At 36.1% G+C, this 26,062-nt stretch overlaps 1 protein-coding gene across 1 annotated transcript in view; it reads right to left on the bottom strand.

Annotated features, from left to right (window-relative positions):
- The window catches only part of LOC306850333 (neuronal PAS domain-containing protein 3-like), a gene marked incomplete at both ends in the record, with an annotated part of 314,937 nt that overhangs the window by 12,186 nt on the left and 276,689 nt on the right, over positions 1 to 26,062 (bottom strand). Inside the window, one exon of the mRNA XM_079385905.1 lies at positions 2,989 to 3,107. Coding sequence (XP_079242031.1) covers positions 2,989 to 3,107 — 119 coding nt within the window. The remainder of the gene's footprint in view (positions 1 to 2,988; positions 3,108 to 26,062) is intronic.

Below are 26,062 nucleotides of genomic sequence, written 5' to 3' on the forward strand. Positions count from 1 at the left end.
TATTATTTCAGTTTGAGTGAGTCCCTGATCAAAGTAAAAGCGAATACGATCATCCATGATGCTGCGATGATGCTGCTTCTATAGCATTTTCTCATGCCGAATACACAGATAAAATTAAGTCGTGATAACGACAAAACAACTTTCGTTATGTCGAGATCACGAGAAAAATTAAGTCGTGATAACGACAAAACAACTTTCGTTATGTCGAGATCACGAGAAAAATTAAGTCGTGATAACGACAAAACAACTTTCGTTATGTCGAGATCACGAGAAAATTAAGTCGTGATCACGAGAAAACAAGACAGAAAAATTATAATAATGCATGGCCGCTTAGAACTTCCGTATAAATTTGATGTTTTAACAAAAACATTTTGCCAGAATAACAAAAAGGATTTTTTTTTCTGGAATAAGCATACTTGATATTTTCTTTCTCTAAACTTACCTAGAATTAATAGTTGAGTAGCTGACAAATGATATGACTTTTTTTTTTTAGATTTTAGGTTAAAATTTATATAAATATATAAGTGAAAGTGTCTATTTTAGATCACCACTTTTACTACCATTTGTGACCCTGGAGCACAAAACCAGTCTTAAGTCGCACAAGTATATTTGTAGCAATAGCCAACAATACACTGTATGGGTCAATATTATCGATTTTCCTACCATAAATATTTCAAAGCTTAATTTTTGAATAGTAATATGCATTGCTAAGGACTTCATTTGGACAACTTTAAAGGTGATTTTCTCAGTATTCCAGATATTTAAGTAGTTGTCTCTCGGCCAAATATTGTCCTATCCTAACAAACCATACATCAATGATACTTAAGCTACTTAAACAGTCTTTAATGAATTTTTCTCAGCACAAGCATTTCAGGTAATTGCTCAGTTAACATCAGGCCATTAAAACACCTTTCTGAATAGGTATTCTTGGAGAAATGAGACTGAGAGGTGGCAAAATGTGTGTTTCTGGTCTTCGATCAGTGTGCATTATCGCGACACGAGCGTGCATCAGACAGACACACCGGCAGTCGCAAACGCATTTGATGCAGCTGTTGCCAAGCTTCAGTAAGACATCACAGCACGCCGCGATCAGAAAGTGTTGTCCAATTACGGCCGATATCAAACCCATAAACAAATTCTCACAAACAGAGAGACACCAGAGAGTGGCAGTCCGCGCAAAACACACACCGCCTCCACAACATGCATCCATCTCTACATACGTACAACACTGGGTCTTTCAATAAATAAACACATTAAAAGCATACAAAATGGAAATGATTCTACTGAAGCCCAAAGCGAGGGGCATCAAAAAGTTAGTTGGAGAATACAACTTTTGAAGTAATTGCCACAAAGAGAGACTCGCCGGTGAATTGCTGCAGGAGTGCTCTTGGCAAGAACATCATAAGCTCTGGCAAAACATTAAATATGCTCAGGCTGCTAAATGCAAACTGACATGGCAAGGGTTCACCGCGGCCGCAGCGAGAGGCAGCCGCATAGCATATCTCAATTTAATACAAGCCAACATAACAAAGGGATCAATTTTTATAATTCATGGTTCAGCACACAATGCTTCCCCCCCCCCCCCACCCGTCACCGCGTCGGTGAATATAGAATAGGTATACATAAGAAATAAGATTCATCTGTTCCTAGGGATTCTCTGGAGTGCTTTTGAAATGCGATACGGCACAAGTAATGATAGAGAGCTTTTACATGAGTGCATTAACTGAGCCGGGGGCTGAGACGCCTTGGCAAAAAAGAAAAGACTGGTTTAAGCTGGAGAAGAATTCACTTTGATTTGACCTCCAGAGTGAAAAGGAGATATAAACAGCCATGATGTGTGCCACGCTTCGCTTCCCGCCGCCTTGCACCTATCACCTAATGCCGGTGCGTCGTATGCAAAATTCATACTTTTGTATTATGTAACAACACAAATATTGACTTAATTTGGAGTAAATGCAATAAGAAGTGTCCTTGTCTGGCCAGTAATGTATGCGAATGTGCATGCGTGAATATTTATGCTATGGGTTAGTGCGCTCCTCGACTTCACGCTTATTTGCATCAAATCTGTGTCCAGATGGATGCAGCAGGGGGTTTGGATCGTTCACTCAAAGGCACATCCAAACAATCATCCACTTCTCTGTTTACAATCCGACTGATACTAAATGTACAGCATTCGGTGATTTGCTGTATTAGTGGTATTGTCTATGATTGCACGAAGTGAAAAAAGCGCATAGTACACAAATATCAATTGTGCCAGAAGACATTACTGTTCAAAGTTTGGGGTTTGTAATGTTTTTGGAATATCAAGTCACTTATGCTCACCAAAGCAGCATTTAATACAGTAAAATAATACAGTAAAAACAGTAATTTTGTGAAATATTATCACAATTTAAAAAAACTGGTTTTATTTGAATACGTTTTAAAGTAATTATTCTTGCGATGCAAAGCTGAATTTTCAGCATCATTACTCCAGTCTTCAGTGTCACATGATCCTTCAGAAATGACTTGTTGCTCAAGAATAATTTCTTATCATTATCGATGTTAAAAACAGTTCCGCTTCATATTTTTTGTGGAATCGGTGATGCATTATTTTCATAAGTTCAAAAGAAATGCATTTATCCGAAATAGTAAAATTATGTTTTTACTATCACTTTTGTTCAATTTAATGTATCACTGTTGAAAAAAAAAAATCTAATTTCATTTGAATTAAAATTAATTTAAAGTTTAAAAAATTTGAGGTTTACTAAAATTAAACTTTTTAAAACAATGTGCATGATAAAAAAAAAACTTAAGGAAGATCACACTTCTGTTAATCAGTTAAGTGTGCACAGCTATTGCTCGATTCTGATTATCTTAAAACACCAAATACTGGCCAATTATTTGGCTTGGCTGTGACACACATAATTCTGTCATTAACCATGATATTAGACTGAAGCGAGTTTTCATTTCTTTTAGAACATGCCAACAATCATCCAGTTCAAGTCTTACCTTGTATCCAGAGGACTTGATGTGGACGCCTCTCTTGGTGAGCGTGGATTTCATACGGATGAAGAAGGAACGTTCTAGAGTGTTATCCGGCGACAGAAGACTAGGGCTGTTCGACTCCACTGCAGAAACAAACAAACAAACATCCTATTACAACAAAAGAACAATACACAACTCACAGAGACAGCAAGATATCAGGCTGCTTTAGTGAGTATGGTGTGTAATATCTTCTCATTGAGTTTCTATCATCTCTTGGTAGACAGTTAATGAAACAGCACAACCTGATAAGGGGGAAGGCGCTAATCAAACTTTGACAATGTTTTAATTGTATTTACTAATAGCATGAAGCGGAGCCTCTGCAAACATGATAATTGCTTTAAACGCTACATGGCAAATGAATAAACCTCACCAGGCTGGTGTTAGATGTCTTTGAAAATGGGAAAATTAAGCAGAGCGTCATTTAACAAACTTGGTTTTAGTCAAAAAAACACCACTCACTTTTGCTTCAGAAAAATGTTTAATCTAATTACAATATATAATTTTCAATGACAGTGAACAAAATAATGTATTTCGTATACTATAATACATCTCTTACCAGATGGGAATGGAAAAAAAAGATTTCAAGCCTTGATCTTAACACAAGGACACCTGACGAACAAAGAAGGGTCTGCTAATTTGCTGAAACACGCTTGATTAGAGCCAAATTAACTGCACATTTTAACTTGTCTTGACATTCAACATGTTACAAACAGCCACCAGAGGAGGTTTAGTGTAAGAACAGGACAGTATGAGAGCCAAAACTGCTAACAAATCGTTTGTCCATCTAAAGCCTGACTGTGCAAATGTAGCATAGGGATCAAATTGTTGGTTGTGATGGAAATTATGCCATTATTATAATCATAATTTGTGCTAAAATCATAATTATCTTAACATTTGTACACAATAAATACTGACATGCGTATATTTATTTGACTACAATCATAGTAGTACATTTTACTAAGTTTAAGATTGAAAGTCTTGGACACGAGTAAAATCTATATATAATACATTTGAAAAGTGACAAAAATAAGGCACAAAAAATAAATCTAGAAAAATTAAGTGAACATTATATAACAAGCAGAAAAAAAAAATCAGTTTTAATAAAATCAACCCCTGGGACATAAAAGTATAGTTGAATAGACATATGGTTGTGGGTTTGGACTGCTGTATTTTCCCGTTTCTCTCTCTCTCTCTTTCTCTCTTGCCCTTTTTTCTCCTCCCTCTTTCTTTCTGAGAACATGAATTAAATGTCATTTAAAATCTAACTAGTCCTTTATCACTCTGGGGAAAAGGCAGAGCCATGTTATATTTAGTCATTTCATTTCTTCTGATTAAATATGAATTACTATGAAATTTTTCTCATCATCTAACACACAAGAATATGCCAACAGCTTTTTAATACACTATATAAGCACAAACTTCAGCTCTAAGAGTTTAATTCGCCTCTCTAATCCAATCACATCAACCTTATTTCTCTTATCAGAGATTCCCATTTTGAATTAAATGAGCTCATTAGTTTTAATCAAAGGCAGAGAGATCAAAACTTGCACTTAAATGCTTTAGATCAGAGCTGTCAGTCAAGCGTAGAGTTCTATTTGACTAAAACACAAGATCAGAGGCCGTTGCAACTCGCCGTTTTCATTACGAATGAGACGGGTTTAAAGATACGCTGTCCTTTTTTGACACGTGCAGTGCATGGACGGAGAGAGGTCATTTACCACGTGCCCTCCGCAACCTCGCTTTGCTGTTAATCACAGGAATATGAATTATACAGTAAAATCTTTGCAACACACACTCGCAGCTCCTGCTTGAACAAGACGCTGAATTTCAGGATTTCCCTCGTGCTACTGAACACTTAGCGTTTCCAGAGATTAATAAACTATCACTACAAGAACAATAAGACATGAAGTCAAGAATACAGTCAAATGTATAAATGAATTGAGTTACTAGAGTAGTAGATCACAGCAGTATCCATATTCGCATTCCCATAAAAAAGATGATTTTTGTCACAAAGCATACTGTATTACCATTTAGAACCCCAATTTGAATGAAAAGAAAATGGTCTATTTAATGTTATTTTAATATCTAAATAAGAAAAAAGAAAATGCTTTAAAAATGCAAAACTTCTACATAAATGTACACAAGAAATACACATTTTGACATGATTCTCAGTGTCTAGCAGTGTAAAATGTAAATACATTTACTGTATGTCACTTCTGCATTGCATTAAAAAGTCTGTGTGAATGCAGTGTGTGCAAAGAAGATGTGCTGTATTTATTCATGTCAAAAACCCTGTTGTTTTGCACACATATGAGCTTCCAGCACTTCCAGGTTTGCAGTCCAGCAGGAAGCCCTGCGGATAGGAATGTGGGCAGATCTGCTAAATCATCAATATCTGCCAATCCATGAGATTAAGGGAATCTGCTGCGTGTGTCGAGAGAGTCTTATATGTTCGACTTAAACCAACATCCCCACAATGCACCTGTGTTCCAGCAGCAGCACTCCACACGCTTCAACTTTTGTTTTTGTGTTGTGTTTATGAACTCCCTTGCAATCCAAGTGAGACAATAACACAGAAAACCATTCAAATCTAGAAAATTCCTCAGACATCTTCCTCATGGAAGAGAGTAGTTTTGTGGAGTTTAAAAATAAAACCATCTACGGCGCTTTAAAATCGGCTCCTTGTATAAAACTGACAATATCAGACATGACTTTTTAAAAGGAAAATATTATTTATGTGGGACGGAGGTGAATTTATGATCTGGAAGGCCTTGGGATTAATTTTCTTGATGAAACCTTAGAGAATGAATGTGTCTGGGAGTAAATGATGAGATTTTAAAAGTATTACACTCCTCGCCGAGAGTGTTGACCATCAATAACCACCTGGCAGGTCTGGATGTCCTCGTCCGCACCGCAGTCCTCACCGTACACAGCTTACACGTTCACGACACGCTCAGCGTATGACTTATAGGCCTGTAGGAAAGCTCGAGTACTCTGGCTAATTTTCCTCAATTTACATTTATATAAATATTAGTACCAATTCAGGACGTCAGGTGTTTACTGTAACAATAAATCAGGATCAAGCATGCGGGTTGCTGGTTTCTCAGGCTTTACCACCTGTTTTTTCAAGACTGGTCCTGGTCCGAGTCTGACAGCTTTGCTCTGTACGTTACTAATTATGTATAATTCAAACAGCTCTGTTCTCATTGGAGCACTTGCTTCATACTGAGATGTGGTTGGAGATTTTTCAACACCACCCCTATATGGCGATGAGTACAGGAGAAGTCCTTTCAGAATTCAAAGTCATTTGTATCACCATTTAACGGTTTGATTAATTATGAAGCAAAGCTTGAAGTAAATATTGATATATTTGATTAACTGTGATTAAATTGATTAATTAATTAGCATATCACGCAATTCATTAAAGGGATAGTTCACACAAAAATGAAAATTCTGTCATCATTTACTTACCCTGAACTTGTTGGAACAAGAATGTTGCTAACCAAACTGTTGACGGTAGCCATTGACTTACATAATGGAAATTTATTTCCATACTATGGAAGTCAATGGCTACCACCAACATTTAAAGGAATAGTTCAGCCAAAAATGAAAATGCTCTGATTATTTACTATTTACTAGGCTGTCCAAGATGTATAGGTCTTTCTTCTTCATCCATACAGAAATTAAGGTTTAACAATAAACTTACCATTTACAATTTGGACAGTGCTAATTCTTCACACTTATCAAAAAGGAGGCGGTTCTTTCCACCTACATCACTCGTAACCTTTCTAATATGCATATTTCACACTAGACATATTTCACACTAGACCAAGACAGCATTTTTAAAAAGGGTATAATATTTCAATTTTTTTTTCTTCTGAAAATGACTTTATTTATTACCTTATTTGTTGGCTGGGGTCATGTGGATTACTTTGAAGCTGCTAAAATATGGATTTTGGACTGTCGAAAATGGCCTATGGTGAGCACCATTCACTTGATTAGAAGGAGAAAAATCCTGGAAAGAAAGAACTATACATCTTGGACTGAGAGTGAGAAAATAATCAGGAAATTTTCATTTTTGGGTGAACTATTCCAAGTCCTAATGATAATCTAGTAGATGTTTAAGTGTAAAGTGATTTTTCAAATCGGTTCTGAAGTATATAATTTCAAGTTTCTGTGATGCATTCCTTCGAGAGAGCGCTCACAATGCATTATACACAAGCTGCTGTTACAGACACTTAAATCTGTGATCAATATTTAATCCTGCAATAATGAAAAAGGATTCCCCGGCAAGAAAAGCTTGGACGTGGGTCTGAGATGTCACCACGCTGAACTGCGAAACAAATGACACTAACGCTAAAGTAAACGCAGCAAATCTCTGCAGAAAACACTGAAATATGTTTGGAGAAAAACAGCCTGAAGAATCCAGACCTCGCTGGATTTTAAATCCAATCTTGTGGAAAAATCATGTGAAAAATAAATAAATGAAGAAAGAAAACAATTATACGCACACAAAAAAACACAACAATGAAACAGAGGCCATATGTGCTCTACAACAGGAAAGGGAAGCATACGGATACAGAACTGCCCTCGTGATAAATGGGGTGCAGTAAAACTTTACATTGTACTATTTGTCTTTTGAATAATCCATGCCAGAGACGGACTGAATAAGAGCTTGTTTCTTCTCTCTTTCGTCCGCAAATAAACTTCAAATACACTGTGGGTTCCTACAGTAAGTCAGGTGTGAAGGTTTGTCAGCACTCGCATTGCCTTGTCTGTTTTCTGATTGCTTTATGAGGAATCAGATGCATGTTGGGACGCTACAGCTATATATCGCCACTGCAATTTCTCTTTAGAGGCAGATTAAAAACCAGAGGCTCCAGACGTGGATCGCTGGATCATGAAAAGCACCTGTGACAACAATAAAAACAGCCTCTTCTCAAGCTGTGCTAAGCAGTTCTGTTTGTGATGTTTTACATGGCTCGATATGGACGGCTGCAGATTAAAACTAGATTTCTGAGTGGTGCTTGTTTGAAGGCTCAGGTGGTAAAAAAGAGCTCATCCCCAAATCTCTGTGATATTCTGCAGATACGTCTCTAGATACGGCTCGGGTCCCTCCTTCAATGCAAGTCTATGAGACTTTTTTGCCTGTTTTGTTGGATGAAAATTTGAAGTTAGATAATTCAATAAATCCACAGCATAAACAGTACTGGACTAAAAAGAAATATATATGTGAAGTAACCTAGCATAAGCATTTTTAAATAAATAAGAAAAATTTAAATGAATATATTTTTCAAGAAAAATATAAATAAACACTTTTTTTTTTGTGCTTATTTTATGGGACAAAATAAACAGAAAACTCTGCAATATCATAATAACCTTGAAATAAAATGAATTAAAATTATATTAATGCATTACAGAGACCCTCTGTTTGAGCTGAGCCTCTGAAAGAGAAAAACAAGAAACAAGCTGTAGAGGGGAGAACAGGTGAAGACTAGTGCGTCTGGATTCCTGGAAGACGAGAGGAAAGGTCATGGAGTGAAAGATCGTCTCAACAATGAACACGGTCCATTCCAGCAGGCCCATATGGAAGGAGTTTGGGAGAAGATCGCTGAGGTCACGGGTACATTGCAAAAAAATGCATGGGGGAAATCACCAGAATACAGATGAACAGGCTGGTCATGGAGCAAAATATCGTCTAAACGAACAAACAGACTGAGGAGATGTGGCAGAACTGCCATTAGAATGACACAAGGAGAAGTGGTCTGTTTAAACAGAAGGAAATGAAGCTCTTGCCAGATGTCCCAGCACCCATTAGCAGCTAAAGGTGCAGGTGTCAGTGGCCTATGGCTCTGTGAAGCCCATCAGCCTGACCCCTGTGCCCTACACACTAAGAAAGCAAGTATACAGACGTCAGGAGGAAGAAGACAGTCTGACAGCCACACGTCACCTGACTGACTCTCTGAGAGTCACACCCAAACAGATCAGGTGCTTTTGCTAAGATACTCACAGAGAAACTGATTGCAGGAAGTCTAAAAGAGTTTAAGAACCAACTAAAAATAAGCAGATTTTTTGAAGAAAATCCTACATGCACAGTTCTAGGCTTTTGTTTGTGGTTGTTATGCAGTTACTATGGGGTTCTGAGAGCTTTTAGTATGTTGCTATGCTGTTGCTATGGTTTGTAGCACATTGCTATGGTGTTCGGAGTGTTTAATATGTTGCTATGGTGTTGCCATGATATTCTGAGTGTTTTTTTAGCACATTGCTATGGTGTTCTGAGTGTTTTAGTATGTTGTTAGGGTGTTGCTATGGTGTTCTAAGTTTGACACATTGCTATGGTATTATTAGTGTTTTAGTATGTTGTTATGTTGTTTCTATGGTGATCTGAGTGTTTGTAGCAAATTTCTATGGTGTTCTGAGTGTTTTAACGTTGATATGATGTTCTGAGTGGTTTAGTATGTTACTGTTGTGTTCTGAGTGTTTGTAGAAAATTGCTATGGTGATCTGATTCTTTTAGTATGTTGTTATGGTGTTGCTATGGTGTTCTGAGTGTAGCAAACATAGACATATATAGACGCCCTATTTGACCGCTCCAGGCACGTAGATGCGGCCGCCATCTTAGAACGTTATTTTTGACGTCATTCACCATACTGTAGGTTCGCACAGATCCGTTGAGCCGTTCTGTGCATGATTGTGGCATCTTTCGAATATTCTACTACGGTGAATGAAGTTTACCGCTGCAATATTGCGGACGGATTAAGTATAACAGCCCATAGAAACAGTCGCTAATGAGGAATCTACGTATATCTATGGTAGCAAATTTCTATGGTGTTCTGAGTATTTTAGTATGTTGTTATGGTGTTGCTATGGTGTTGAGTGTTTTTGGTACATTGTTACGGTGTTGCTATGGTGTTATGAGTGGTTTAGCAAGTTGATATGATGTTCTGAGTGGTTTAGTATATTACTACTGTGTTCTGAGTGTTTTTAGCACATTACTATATTTCTATGGTGATCTGAGTGTTTTAGTATGTTGTTATGGTGTTGCTATGGTGATCTGAGTGTTTTAGTATGCTGTTATGGTGTTGCTATGGTGTTCTGAGTGTTTTAGCAAGTTGATATGATGTTCTGAGTGGTTTAGTATATTACTCCTGTGTTCTGAGTGTTTTTAGCACATTACTATATTTCTATGGTGATCTGAGTGTTGTAGTATGTTGTTATGGTGTTGCTATGGTGTTCTGAGTGTTTTTGGTACATTGTTATGGTGTTGCTATGGTGTTATGAGTGGTTTAGCAAGTTGATATGATATTCTGAGTGTTTTTAGCACATTACTATATTTCTATGGTGATCTGAGTGTAGCAAATTTCTATGGTGTTCTGTGTGTTTTACTATGTTGTTATGGTGTTCCTATGGTGATCTGAGTGTTTGTAGCACATTGCTATGGTGTTCTGATTCTTTTAGTACGTTTTTATTGCGTTGCTATAGTGTTCTGAGTAATTTGTTAGTTCACAAAACAATGTTTGTAAGAACATACTGATTAAAATGACAAGCCTACATTTGAGGCACACATTTAGACCTTTACAACCACTGAGTAGGACATGAAATAAGTCAGAAATTGCTTTCTGGTATGCGCTGTGCATGTGTATTTATGTGATGTGCTTCAATGCAACAAAAGGTTATTTTTCAATTATAAATCTGGAGCTGTGGCTGAAACAAACTGTTTTCTGTGACACTGTAGAGGACAGTTCAAACCGAAGCTATAAAAGGTTTGTTGTTTGCAGACGCTGAAGGACCACTGCCTCAAATTTCAAGTTCTATCGATTCGACACAGTTGTGCTCTCCTCTGAAGTCATCCGAGAGTCGTATTCTTCAACCCTCTTTTTTCCCTGCTATACATCAATAACAGATTTACTCACAAACAGCGTTAAAAATTAATGTATGTAGCTTGAAAGACTGAAAATATAAGCTATTTGTTTGTTTAAAAACATCAGAGAAGAGATACTAATACATACACACACACAAACAAATGTTTTGGCGGCGACCCGTATGGTCTGTAAACATCTTTCGGGAGTTGTATCCTCAGCAGACCTTCAGGATATACCTCTATAGCCGCCGTGGCGTAGATATGTGTGTAATGTCCCTGTTTCCATAGCAACCCCATTCTGACATTCACTATAATATGTAGCTGACATCCCTTCACACAATGCAGCAATATATCTCTGCTAAAGAGGCAAAGCAACAGCAAAACACAAGACCTGAACCTTTAAAACCTACACCACGGCCATATAAATGCATGAAATATATAAAATAGAGTTTATGCGGGATATGACATGTAAGAGTGAAAGGTATGACTAAAACATCATATATTTCACATTTTCTTAACAGTATATATCAAAATATAATTTTAAAAATTATTTTTAATGTAAATGAATGTTTATGCATTTTATATAATAATATTTTCACACTCTTTACAAATGAAAATGACTTTATTATCATTTTTATTTATTTATTTAATCTTTATGAACTTGATTTTATGTAAACTTGACAGCAATGCAAAACAGCTTCATATATACCAATTTGAGTTAAAGCAACAGTTAAACTTTATAAATATAACATTATAAATAGCTAATCTATGGCATATTTGGAATGGTAGAGCAGAATCCCTACTGATTTCTACACCACCCAATCCGACAACACTGTGTCAAAATTAAGAATCAACTTAAACAAGATGCTAAAATATGCAATACAAGACTAAGCTAATGCAAAACGCAACAGAACAACTTTTCTGCAAAAGCAGCAAATATCTCGTCAGGACAGGCCCTGTGTGTCAAGCACGCAGAGGTTTAATTGCAGCCTTGATGAAGTTGTGCATTTATCACTCAATGACGACATGACACCGCAGTGATAACCACAAACACAAGATATCAATTAGCTGCTGTTAACACTGTTTTAATTATTCCTTCATCTGAAAAAGTCAGGCAATAATCAAATTTGGGCTTGTAAATGAATTTCAAAGTGCTGTAATTGAAGCACTCTTTTCCCCTCAAATGAACGTACACATGTAGGCGTAGTTGTTTGTTTTAAAGAGCAAATCAAAAATGGATGTAGGGTCATGTTTACCTGTGGTAATGGATTGCGTGAATTATCCCCACCACAAATGATGAGAGAACACAACAACTTTAGGATTATTCTATTAACCGAAAAGTGCAATGTGAATTTAAAACACTTCAAATGGGGTCACATAATGTATTCATTTATTTATTTACTTTTTCCCACCCTGAGGTCCATTATAAAGTTTTTGCACCACAAATGCATAGTAATTAGTTTTTTCTTAACCACCTGTCTGACCTTAAATATAGAAATTGTTTCATTTTTGTGGTGCCGTGTCTTTAAGAGACACTCCTTCACATGTCAAATAAGCAAGAGGGACGGCAGTTTTTCTGTAGATATATAATTTTTTAACAATTTAATAAATTTAATTGCAAATAAATTTGAGATGTGCATCTGACTGAAATTATTAAGGGCCTCATTAAAGGGACAGTTCAGTCAAAAAAGAAAACTTACATTATTTATTAATCCTCATAACTTACTTTCTGATGTGAAACACACACAAGTTTCACTTTTTGGTCCATACAATGTAAGTCATTGAGGTACAAAACAACACTTACACTTTAATAAATAATATATATATCTTTTTTTGTTTTTCTTACAAGAAAGTAAGTCATACTGGTTAGTGCATTGCTATGAAATATACTAGGAGAATATAAAGAAGCATTAGTAAAATAATTTACATTTATGTTGCTTGTAGATTTTGTAAGCAACATATATAGAAATATCAGCAGCAGCCATGCCAACCACACAAACCTTGACCTTCTTTGTGTGACATAAATATTGAAACACAAGCTGCCAAATGTTACGCTGGATGACGTGAAAAGTGTGTACGCAGCAGTTTCCACAGCATACGGTGACATTACAGTATGATTTTATGATGACAGCAGGAGGGAAGATGAATTCTGTGTGTGCAGACAGTATTATTGACACCAAACAACCAACAACTTGCCACAAAATCTAGCTGGCAAAAAAAAAGAAATAAGATTAAAAATGAGTATCAAATGCAAACATCTCTCATTATTTAAAGCTATATTAGATATATTCACATATAAAAGTGGGTGTTTTTGAAATAGCCATTCTGTGCATTGATTAGTGTGCATTGATCGTCATCCATTCAGTGCTGTTAAGTTTGGTCTTCTTTCAAGGTGCATTATGGGATTTTACCACCTGAAGATGATTTTATTGTCCGTTCTGTGTTTGTCACCACATATGTTTGGATCTTCTCATTGCAGGACAGAAGAAGCGGTCAGATAACCTCTGCCCTCCGCTACAGCTTCATCCACCGGGTCTCTGCAGGGAATGCTGGGATACTGCACTCATCTATTATTAATATGGTAATGAGGGTGAACCGGTGACAAGCCGGGCAGTTTTTATCAGTCTTGGGGTCGGATCGGTCTCTGTGTTCTGGAAGAAATCCACTCACCCACCCCGGGAGTGCAGTCAAGACCAAAAAAACACAAACTCACTACAAAACCCACGCTCTCCATCAGCCACAGTGAACCACTGGAAGTGTTTTAATTCTCCACGTGGATGCTGCTTTTCAAATCACAACATAGCGTAGCCACAGATGAAACCGTGTGAGAGAGAGCAAGAAGTTGAACACGGTAAGTGTCGTCTGGAGTGAAGGGTTCTGCGGTGAACAGGTGTTGCAGTAATAATACTTGTCACAAAGACAATTTCAGTCCAAACTAATGAGTTGTGAACCCAGGGGATTGCTCACATCAGAGCAGCACATGGCAGTGCGTTCAACCTATAACGGCCTCTAAAACCAGACTGAATCCTTGCTGCTTGTGTTAAAAAAAAGAATTTAGACTGTCAGTTTAAACCAAAAATATTGATTTATCTAGATTAATAAGTCAGTAAATATATGAAACTTATGTTAGCTTTCTCGTGCCACTTCCAAAATCTATAGATAACATCAAAGATGGATAATTTCTGGGAAAATATGCTACTGTCCAAAAGATTGGGGTCCGTATGTTTTTTCTAAAAGAAATTAATTCAGCAAGGATGCATTGAATTGATCAAAAGTGACAGGAAAGAAATGTATAAAGCTGTTTTGAACTTTCTATTCATCAAAGAATCCTGAAAGAACCTTGATCATAAAATATTAAGCAGCAAAAATGTTTTTTAACATTGATAATAGTAAGGAATGTTTCTTGAGCAGCAAATCATCATATTAGAATGATTTCTGAAGGATCATGTGACGGTCAAGACTGGAGTAATGATGCTGAAAATACAGCTTTGATCACAGGAATAAATTATCTTTTAAAATATATTCAAATAGAAAACAGTTCTTTTAAATTGTAATAATATTTCACAATATTACTGTTTTTACTGTATTTTTGATCACACAAATGCAGACTTGGTGAGAATCTTCTTTTAAAGACATTAAAAAAATCTTACTGTCCCCAAACTTTATTGTAATTTTCAGAAATTATTGTGTGAAATAAGAGTTCATAAAAAATTTGAAATAGTGTGCACATCTCATTAAATGGTATTATGTGTATATCTGCAATATAGCAAGTATTAATTGAAAGGCCCACAATTATTTGCCACAAATAATAATAATGTCTCATCAAAGTTTAGTTTAGAAGAAATCAAATTCACACTTCCATTCTTTTTTACTTTATTATTGTACTATATTTGTATTTCCAATTGAGATAAATAAACTCAGACAAACGAGAAAAGGCCAGCAACCCATCAGTGTCAACACATACTATTAGACTCATGCACAAAATATTAATGAATGTAAAACGCTTCACTTATTGACCGAGGCAGGCAAAACTACAGGCGCAAAAGGTCACGCAGCTACATGAGAGAAAAAAAAACACACACACAGAAGAGAAACATGAAAATGCACTTTATAAATCAAAAGCCTCTAATGGCATTCTAATTTAGGAGAGAGCCCTCGATGGAAGTTGATAGAATTTGGCATGTCATTTTAGCCCCGGCCACACTTTTCCTTTAATCAAGTAGCACGAAACGGAGAGATGGAGGCGGGGGGAAACAAGGGAAAGAAAGAGAAGGAAAGATTGAGTGATTGAGTATGCGACGCGAGTTTGCGTGCACGTGTAGGAGAGAGAGAGAGAGAGAGAGAGAGAGAGAGAGAGAGAGAGAGAGAGAGAGAGAGAGGGGTTGCAGCTGGCTGCTTTACGCTGTGACGTTCAAGCATGACTGACCTATTTCATCAGGTCTGTCAAAACCTTGCACTGATACATGTTGACAACATTTAATCTTAAAAATTGAAAGAAATGAATTAATATGCAAATTCCATCAGCTTTGTAATAAAAATGTCCTTGAAAAAAACAGAGAACACCACCCCAGAGGAACGGTGCGAATTATCCGGGCTCCGTTGTTCCTCAAGTTAGTCGGAGGTACACAAGTCCACCAGGAAATCAGCGCGGATCTGACTTGGAAATAATTATGATGGAGAAACAAAGCCCTAGCAGGTTGAATAAATGGAACGGCATGGGGAAAAAAAAAGAAGAAGGCTGCTTTGTTATTCACTTTGAATTAATAGGATTACTTTGAGATCCATATACACCTAAAATCAACACCTCGCTATCAATGCGCACAGAACGAGAGAGGGGGGTGCCAGGCTTCCCGCATTACGAATTCAAGCAACAGTGGGACACTACGGGGAAAAACAGCGGCGTTTCCTCATTCTTCACGAGACGGAACAATTCTACGGGGACGAAAACTTACAAGACAAAGATTAGCCGTCCAAAAGGAGCAGGTGGCTAGCGTGAGCTCTCCTGTGGAATTAACTGAACTATGGGGCCTAATTATCTGTGGAGAGAGTGCGGCGAGGAAAGAAACTTCACTGTTTGAAGGACAAATGATTCATTAAAAAGAACAGCTCACCTTCGCTCTGATCTTTGGACAAAACAGCATGCTGGAAGCCCCCATCTGAATAAAAGCTTAAACCAGAGATGACCAACAGCCAAAGACTCTTGGGCTAAAAAAAGACAAACTGCTGATACAACGATTTTATTTCATGCACAGTTCAATTTGTTTCTATATACAGTACGTTCCCTCACTCACACATACACTGTGCATTAATTTGTTCGTTCTTTCTTGCTTGTTCACATTACAGACAGCATGCATGCTAAAATAATATTTGTATTTAAAAAACTGAAAGTTTGTATCAAAGTTTGGAATCTGTGAATTTGATTCATTTCAACATACATTACCATTCAAAAGTTCAAGGGACTGTAACATTTTTCTTTTTTTTAATGAAATTAATACTTTCATTCAGCAAGGATGCATTAACTTGATTAGAAGTGACAGTAGACATGTATAATGTTAGAATTAGAAATGTCTATTTTTGTTAACTTTCTATTCATCAAAGAATGCTGAAAATAAAATGTATCACAGTTTTTACAAAAACATTAAGCAGCACAACTGTTTTCAACATTGATAAGAAGAAATGTTTCCTGAGCAGCCAATCAGCATATTAGAATGATATTCGATGGATCATGTGACACTGAAGACTGGAGTAATGATGCTGAAAATTCAGCTTTGATCACAGGAATAAATTATATTTTAAAATATATTCAAATAGAAAATCATTCTTTTAAATTGTAAAACTATTTCACAAGATTACTGATTTTTACTGTATTTTTGATCACATAGAAAACAGCTATTTTAAATTAAAAATTATTTCAGTTTTTTGTGTACTTATAAATGAAGTTTTGGTGAGCATAAGAGACTTTTTTCAAAAACATTTATTGACCCAAAACTTTTGAACGGTAGAGTACATTCTTTCATACATTCCTTGTTCATTCAGTGATTTATGCATTCATTCTTTCTAGAGTAAATAAATGAACAAGATTAGGATTGATTCTGAATCATTTCTGATAACATATCAGTACAAATGATATCTTGTTTTAGTTTTGTGAACAAAGTTTATATGAAGCACAAACATTTACTGTACATTCATGATAAAAATCTAATTAGAGTTTTTTGAGTCACAAATACAAACTTGAGTCTTTCTTTCTGGTGTTCATTCTATATACTTATTATAACAATTATAATATCATGGTAATAACGAGGTACTAACCCTGACCCTACCCCTAAGCCATAACCTGCAGTTACCTTGTACTACCTAGTACTTTCTTGGGTAAGTACACTGCAAGTATACACATACTGTAAAATAAAGTGTAACCATTATCTTTCCTTCAAGCAGGATTCAGACTACACCATCCTCTCCACTCTCCACGTGCAACAGAATCTCTCCATCCTTTCCCTTCTTTCTCTCTTTCTCCACTTACCAGCGTTCCTAGCAGATCAGAATGGGCTGTAAAATCATGAAAAATGTGCAGTCCTCACGGGGCAGCGCTCGTGCACATATATGTCCACCCAGACATTCATCACTGGGCAGGTATTGTCAGTGAAAGTTTAATTGCATAAACACTCCGTTACTGTCCTGTCATATTTCTTGTCAGGCTGGATTCTCTCTCTGGGTTCACTATCGCACAAAACTATAATTGAATTGCTAGCGAATCGCACCGGTGCCAAGGGGAGAGTGGCTTTATGAATAGAATTTGTTTTCTATCAGCAAGTCTGACAAATTGTGTCACGAGGAGGCATGGGGCTGATAATTTCCCCCGTTTATTGGGCAAAGACCTGTTAGCTGCTCGCCCCTTATCTCTGCTGCGTTGTTAGGCCCAACTAAACAAACATGTATATATATATGAAATTTGCCAAGGAAAGCATTTGGCTTCTTCAGGGGGAGTGCTGGCTAAACACCACAGAAAACGACGAATAAGAGCATTATTTTGCTCATCCACTCATCTGAGACATGGACTCTGAGGTCAAGTGGACTGAATAATCTGTGTTCAGAGGAAAAACACTTCATATATGGAGTGACACACATGGTGGCAGGATCACAGCTCAACAATTATAAAACCACTCTTGAAAATTAAAATACTTTTAAATTAAACTTGTGATGCCTTGTAACATATTATGCCTGATTTAAGAATATAGATTGCTTTCTTGTAGTGCATAATATACCGAAATGAGGCACACACAGCCACACATACACATGTACACGTCTTAAATGAGGACATACCAGATTTGTGTTCAGCTATAAAGCTAATTATAATTATTATGAAACTTTCATACCTTGACTTTGGAGAGCAAATAAATTAAATTTAATGCACAATGAAAACTACAGAAAAAAATACGCCAATATTGTGATATAAAGTAACTGTTTTCTATTTGAAAATCATTTAAAATGTAATTTATTCATGAGATGCAAAACTGAAATTTTAACATCAATACTCCAGTTTTCAGTGTCAAATGATCCTTCAGAAATCATTCTAATATGCTGATTTGCTGCTCAAGAAACATTTATTATGATCAGTTTTGATTTGCTTCATATTTTATGAAAACTTAAAATTTTGAGGATTTTTTGATGAATAGAACGTTCAAAAGAACAGCATTTATTTGAAATATTTTTTTTCTAACATTGTCTTTACTGTCACTTTTGATTGATTTAATGTATCCTTGTTAAATAAATATATAATATCAATAAAAAAAAATGACTGACCCCAAATATATGAAAAGTTGTTTTTTGTCCATTCATTCATTATTATTTTCCTTCCTTCCTTTCTTCATTCCTAAGTGAGCCTTATTTGCAAATAATTTTTCCATTTCATTCTTTAAATGTTCCCAAAGGGAGGTTTGGTCACTTTTAGTTTACTTCTAAGGATAATTCCACATGAAAAAAACCCCAAAACTAGTGTTATTTGTCTATACAGCTGTAGTATTCTCCAGATGATGCAGTCCAGCCATTTTCTGTTTCTTCACCATATTACTAATCTAATAAGAGTCAATAGTTTCAAATTTGAAAGTAAACTTATCCTTCAAAGGTATTTACAGCAAAACCCATCGTAGCCGTATCTACGTTGTACATAGTACAAACACAAAATCCATAAAACACATAAAACAAAAGATGATTTCGGGGTTCAGTCCTAACTGCCCTCTCATCCTGCAGAAGCCGAGCTCAAATTGGGCTTTTCCTGTGTGAAAGCGCCAAGCAGCTTTACGGAAAGTCTTTCCCACCGCGCGACTCGCCGCGCACCCACTGCCTGGGAACGGAGGCGTAATGCTCGGCGCCTACTCCTCGCGCCTGATAAAAAGCCCTTTCTGACAACCTTATCAGCCAAATAAGCTTAAATAAAACTGGCTTCTAATAGTCTGGAGACCGCTTGATCCCGCCTTTGTCTTTCAAAGCTCCGAAGCCTTCCTCCTTCAGTGATCTTGCACTTTCCTCGTGACAGAATTCTCAATCTTTTAGGCCGGCTAAGCTGTCATTAGTTTCTTTGTTCCTCTCGCTGGATTGTTTTGCATGTTTCTGTATGGTTTGATACCGAAGGGCTCATGATGGCTGAAGCACTGTAGGCATTTGAAAAGCTTGATAATGCCCTTTAATAATAGCCGAGATGAGAGGCATCAGCATGTGACTCCACAGTCCTCGCTGCCGTCGCAGAGAATAAAAGACCCTCAGAACGCACGCAACTCAATTCAGTAAAACTAGAGCTGATCGATTAATTACATGATATGCTAATTGATTCATTGCATATACAGTATATCAATATGTCCCGAGAAAAGCTCTTAAATGGAGAAAATTAAAAGACATTGCATGATTCTGACAGACAAAGTGAACAGATAAGAGGCTTTAGAAAGCAATATATTGTCTCTGCGTCTCGTGCAAAAAGTGCCAAGTTTACAAGTTAATTGTTTTTTAACATATTAATGTGTTGAATTGAAACACAAAAATGCATAAAACCCACAGAAAATCAAATAAAAAAGAGGCATAAGTATACAAATAACATAAAACAAAAAGGTGACTAATGAGATGACTAATTTTGTCGTTCCTATAAAAATGTTTTGAAAATAAGCATGAAAGGCACTAAAGGCTAAAGATGATGTTGTTTGATAATAATATGACACATCTAACCACCTAAAACACAATAAAAATAAACAACAATAATAAAATGAAAGGAAAACAGCTATCAAAGGTCCTATATTTTTTACACAAAGCTATTTGTTGCAACAAAACATTAAAAGTGGTTATTTGTATATTTAACTTTTATGTAGCTTGAAATCTCACTTTCTTCCGTAGAACACAAAACGAGGTGTTTTGAAGAAAGTTCAGACGGATCAAAAAGGAGTTCATTCAAAGTCTTCTAGACTTTCATTGTATGGCAAAGAACGGTTTGGACATTCTGCTATAAACAATCTCCTTTTGTGTTCTCCTGAAAAAGAACGTCATGGATCTAGAACAACATGAGGGTGAGTAAATGATGACAAGACGTTCATTTTTAAGTTTATATATACCTTTTAATGAGGTTTTAGGCAAATTGTTGGCACAGCAAAGGACAAATAAAGATCAACACACTTCCTCTGAGCTTTTCCTGCACGTAAAGACCGGCCAGGATTGATGGGCATTTTTAAATCAAGTTATGTTCTAGCAAGAATCTTAATTTAAGGCTAAACTTAGGGCCTGGGATAAATGAACACATCAGATGATTAAAAACATTTGTCTCAGCAAGCAGGCCGGTCCCTTATTTATGGTGGCTAGTTCATCACGACGCCCAGCTCAGAGCTTTTGACAGTGAATCTATCTGATGAAGCGATAGGCACTTTCATAATTACGGAGTAAGTTATGACGTTTTCCCTCAAGCACGCAAAATTAACAAGCATTATGTCTTTTACTTACAACTAGTAGGATCATTACAGCAAAAAGTGCTGTGAAAGCTACAGAGCTACCCACAAGTGCACTACACAGACATGCTGTTTATATGCATGTGTCTAATATATGCAACATAAAATTAATATATATGGTCTAGGCCAGGGCAAAGATGGCACCAAAAGAGACAAAAAAAAAAAAAAAAAAAAAAAAAAGTAAATCCCTATAGGCAAAACCCTATTCTATTCTATTCTATTCTATTCTATTCTATTCAGAAAAGAACATCTAAGCCCAAAACTTACATGGGATCAGTTGCCCATTCAGACATTGTAGTGATCAGTAGCTGTTTTTTTATTTATATTTTTTCAATTAAATAAAACTAAAAACTAAAAAAATGAATAAATAAATAAAAAACACACCAACAAACTATTATTAAACTATACATAACATTACATTATTAAACTTAATGTGACAGTAGATAGAACTATGATCCAGTGTTATTTTATCACTGATATATTGTTACAATTTTTGTAATTTCTGAATTAGATTTTATTGTTCTATTTTTATTTTCTATTTTTACTTTAACTTTAGATAAATATAAATAGATAAATCAAGTTTTTCTATCTTTTATTTCAGTTTATTTAAACATTTTAATTTTTTTATTTTACTTATTGACAATTACCCTGGAATGATCTAACATATGGACAGATAATTCTAATTATTTTACTTAAAACATTATTATTATTATTTAAAATAAAAATCTACTAAGGATAAAAAAATGACAAAATATCATACAAATATTATTTCATAATCTATTATAAAAGTAATGACTATTTATTAAATTTATTATTAATTATCATAATCTTACTGTTATTTTATTCTCAGTAGTGGGTAATGAAAAATTCACATTATATTTGTCTGCACTCCAGACCCACGTGAGCAATATCCCTGTGCCACAATTCTGACCGCCTACAAACCAACAGATTTGTTTACAATTACCAAATAATCAATCGTAGATGTCTTCATGTTATGTCATTATCTCGACAAAAAATACAAGGCAGCTCCAAGGATTGTGTGTGTGTTTCATACGTCTGTGACTCATCCTGTGGGAGTCTCATGAGTAATAAAATGACAACAGTAGCACTGGTACATTGGACGAAACTCAACACACCATCTCCTCCTGCTCAAAAAAACTCCCCATCTGCCATCTGTGACTGGAGACCGCCACTGGAAAAATCACGCCACAAATCTCTGAATCCGCGTCCCAGTCATGCCTCGCGTAATAGACGCTACTGGAAAACAAATACACGTTTTACTCACAATAGCCACCTGCACTGCTGCAACACTCTGTTAGTATTTACAGCTGAGACGAGGAGACAACCTGAACGCCTGATTTGGCTTGATTTGGTCTATAGATAAGAAGACAAAACATCACAGCAGACACCGAAGTTTGTTTTAATTAAATGCACTCTTTTGCTGACAGAAACGCAGATGGACAAAAGAATCGGATTTGCATTCTTAATCAAAACGAGGCGTGCGGCAGAATAAACAGATCTGACGCTTTGCGGGAAAACAAACTCAAGCTGTGGCCGTGCTTTAATTGTCAGAAAACGCATCTATAGTATAACTCATCCTTCCTCTCTGGGTTGATAACGTAGCAGGCCAGTCTGTGTATCTGCAGACGTCTGGTTCGGAAAGCTGTTCTGTTTGGATGGAGGCCAGACTGGATGTTCTGGCTGGCCAGTATTAAGCGTGTCAGCATAAGATCTCTGAGCTCCTGTGGCTCTTAACATTTGTTCGCTCTAGACAGATCAGTCATGAGCAACTTCAGTTAAACCCTTGGAGCTTCACTGCTGTTTACTGTCTACATAGGCAGCATTTACTTCAGGAAACGCAACTGATTTTTGAGCAACTCAAATTGTGTGAAGTGCATGAGAGGGTTAACTAAAGCCACAAACACACTCTGTTCAAGTATGCAGATGTGAATTCCAAAGTACATACATAAAATACATTACAGGGTTAATCTGGCAGTAACATATCATAACTAATCCATGCATCAGTTGATGACATGAACAGATGACAACACAGCAACAGATTACATGAACTATCAAGAACTAAAAGATCTTAAAGTTATACGTATAATGAAAAACTTTATCAGTTAATATTTTTATATTTATAAATTAACATTAAGCTACACGACTATTCAAATTTAGCATCATTACTCCAGTCTTCAGTGTCTTCTTACTGACCTAAAAGCTTTGAACAGTATAGTCTACATGAATTAATTCTGTAAAATAAATGCTGAAATTTATTGTGAAGTATTGTAAGTTGTTAATAAAGTATATTAACAAAATGTATTTGAATTTGAATTTAAATTTAATAAAAAAAAAAAACAGCACATAAAAATGTTGTGTGAAATTTGAGCTTTTATATTGTGTTTTATGAATATGATTTTTAAAAGAAATTACATTTGATGATGAATCTTGCACAAAGACCAAAAAACTTAAGTATAATTTAAATCCCCAAGTTTTCCACATGATTACAGAAGACAAATGATATTACGCTGTCTGTGCTAGTGTAGGACGCACACGCACTCACACACCCCTATTGCCTCTCAGAAAGGTGAAGTATTAGGGCTCGGAAAGTGAGATGAATTGAAGAAATGTCAGATGGGTTCAAACGCGACCCCATTGGCTGGGTCAGCCTGAATAAAATCAATATGTTTGAGCCACAGACCTCAGGAACTTCAGATTTCAATTAAAACTCCTCCAATAGTTTTAGTCATGTGATCACTCCTGACCCCATTGATATCCCATTTTCTCAGAACCCAGATGTTTGTGTGACTACGTGGGCTACATGTTAACAGGTCTGGCATCGTTTGCAAATGCCATTTGGTTTCATATTGCAATGCAATGACATATTCATATACTTATATAAACTTTTGTTTCTGAATACTTACAGTAAGAAGAAAAAAAAATTGTGGATACTAAAACACACAAAATGTAAACTACATGAGTATCTAAAACTGTGTAAAACTGATGAGAAACACAACATCTGACAGGTTTATTAGGCTAATGTGTGCCGTCCGTGAGCTCTAATCCCATTATTTGTATTCTGAGCCAGCGCTAACTGCTTGTGTGACCCCAACTCTTCTCAAGGACACTTCTCTATATGTGCCAAACACCTACGATGGAGCGGGATTCACCTGGGAGGATTCTGGGTAATGCAGACCACAGAATCCTCTAATGACCCAGACAGTGGACAGCAGCCGTTGAGGTCAGCGACCTCGGCTAGATGCCTCTGGTGTCCTTAGAGCCCTGCGGCTGCATGAAACTCAACACATTTCCTAGCAATAATCATTATACTGACACTAAACTATGGTGTTATAAGACTACAGATATATATTATATTATATTATATGGGGGGTGGTGATGGCGCAGTGGATAAGACACATGCCTTTGGTGTGAGAGACCCGGGTTCGAATCCACTGTGAGACACCAATGTGTCCCTGAGCAAGACACTTAACCCCTAGTTGCTCCAGAGGCGTGCGACCTCTGACATATATAGCAATTGTAAGTCGCTTTGGATAAAAGCGTCAGCTAAATGAATAAATGTAAATGTATATTAAAGCTACAGGATAATGCAAAATATTTTTTGAAAAAAGAAGAATTATATATATATATATATATATGTGTGTGTGTGTGTGTGTGAATAGTAATAAATAGTAATAAAACACTAAGCTATGGTATTACACATAATGCTAAGGAGAACTAGAAGTATTTTAACAAGATACAGCAAAATATGTTCTGATAATAAATACTACTACTACTACTACTAATAATAATAAAGTGAGAAATAATAATTGCAGTAAAACAAAATTAAGGTATTATACATGTGGCTAAATAGAACTAGAATTTTATAAAATGCAGAATATAAAAAAAATCTAACTATAAAATAAACATATAAATAATGTTGGAATGTATTGACAATCCCTGCAAATTACTGTTTATTCATTTCATTTTTATTAATTCATTTAATTGAAGGTGGAAGATTGACGTTCAAAACTCTGATAAAACTAAATATTATTTAATATTTACCATGGTATTGAATGATTACCTTATTCATGTACCACAGGACTTACAAACTATTTACAAAAACATGGTATCACCGTGGTCCTTTTTAGCACATTTTTTAAAATATTTTGTACATAAAACACTTTAAATAAAATTCCAACGCTTTCCAGATGATGTGACATTAAGTTTCGGGAAACTACTTACATTTTCTACTTACAAACGACTCACTGTAATATACACGAGCGTTCACATACAATCCACTAACATCTCATCAGAGACAGAATTTTATACAGTAAACATTTTATGTCAGTGAACATCCATTCAAATGTAACTGTCCAAAATGAATACTAGTAAAAATGTTTTTGATGATTTTGTGTTGTAAATGATCCCAATTAACCATCATTGGCAGGAGTGACAAAAAAAGTGAAACACGTGATCTAACATCTCACTCCAGCCTCTTCCTGTTCATTTCAGAACACAAGTCTTATCTGATTGTTTCAGTGTGAAACTGTGCATGTGTACAGTAAAGTGTGTGTGTGTGCATGTGAATGCATACATGTGTGTTGTGCTGGAGGTTTTCTTCTGGTCTGACAGGGGTAGAATCAGAGGCCTCGTGGAAAAGAGCTCTATTTGCATTTCAAATGTCACCCGCAGCAGCAGACACCTGTTAAAGGCTAGAGGAGAATCCACACAAATCAAAGGTCTGACCCTGCGGGAGAGTCCGGATCACCCTGCCCATGGGCGACTGCTGCTCTGGACGCCCTGAGACACCCGCTCAGCCCTGCGCTGGGACCGAACGCTCCTCACACAATGTTCTCAGTCCATCATCCTCACATGCAGCACTGCCAAAGGTTAATTCAGGTGTCTTTTCCCTTTATTTATAGGATCTTGTTCTTTTTATCATTGTTTAATGCCACATCTCTTGTTTCTCGATGTATGCTGGCATACATTACACTGGTCTTCATGTGTCCATTACAACTGAGTTGAAACCAAAATATCTTTTTGTTCATTTGAATGCCGAATAAAAAATGTAAAATAGAATAAATACTAATTTAAATTCGGATATACATTTAAAATAAGTTAAATAATAAATACAATTTGGATAATTCCTGATTTAAATTCCAATAAGATGCATTCAAACATGTAATATACATATATG

The sequence above is a fragment of the Barbus barbus genome (genome assembly GCF_936440315.1).
Source record: "Barbus barbus genome assembly, chromosome: 30".
Classification (NCBI taxonomy): Eukaryota; Metazoa; Chordata; class Actinopteri; order Cypriniformes; family Cyprinidae; genus Barbus; species Barbus barbus.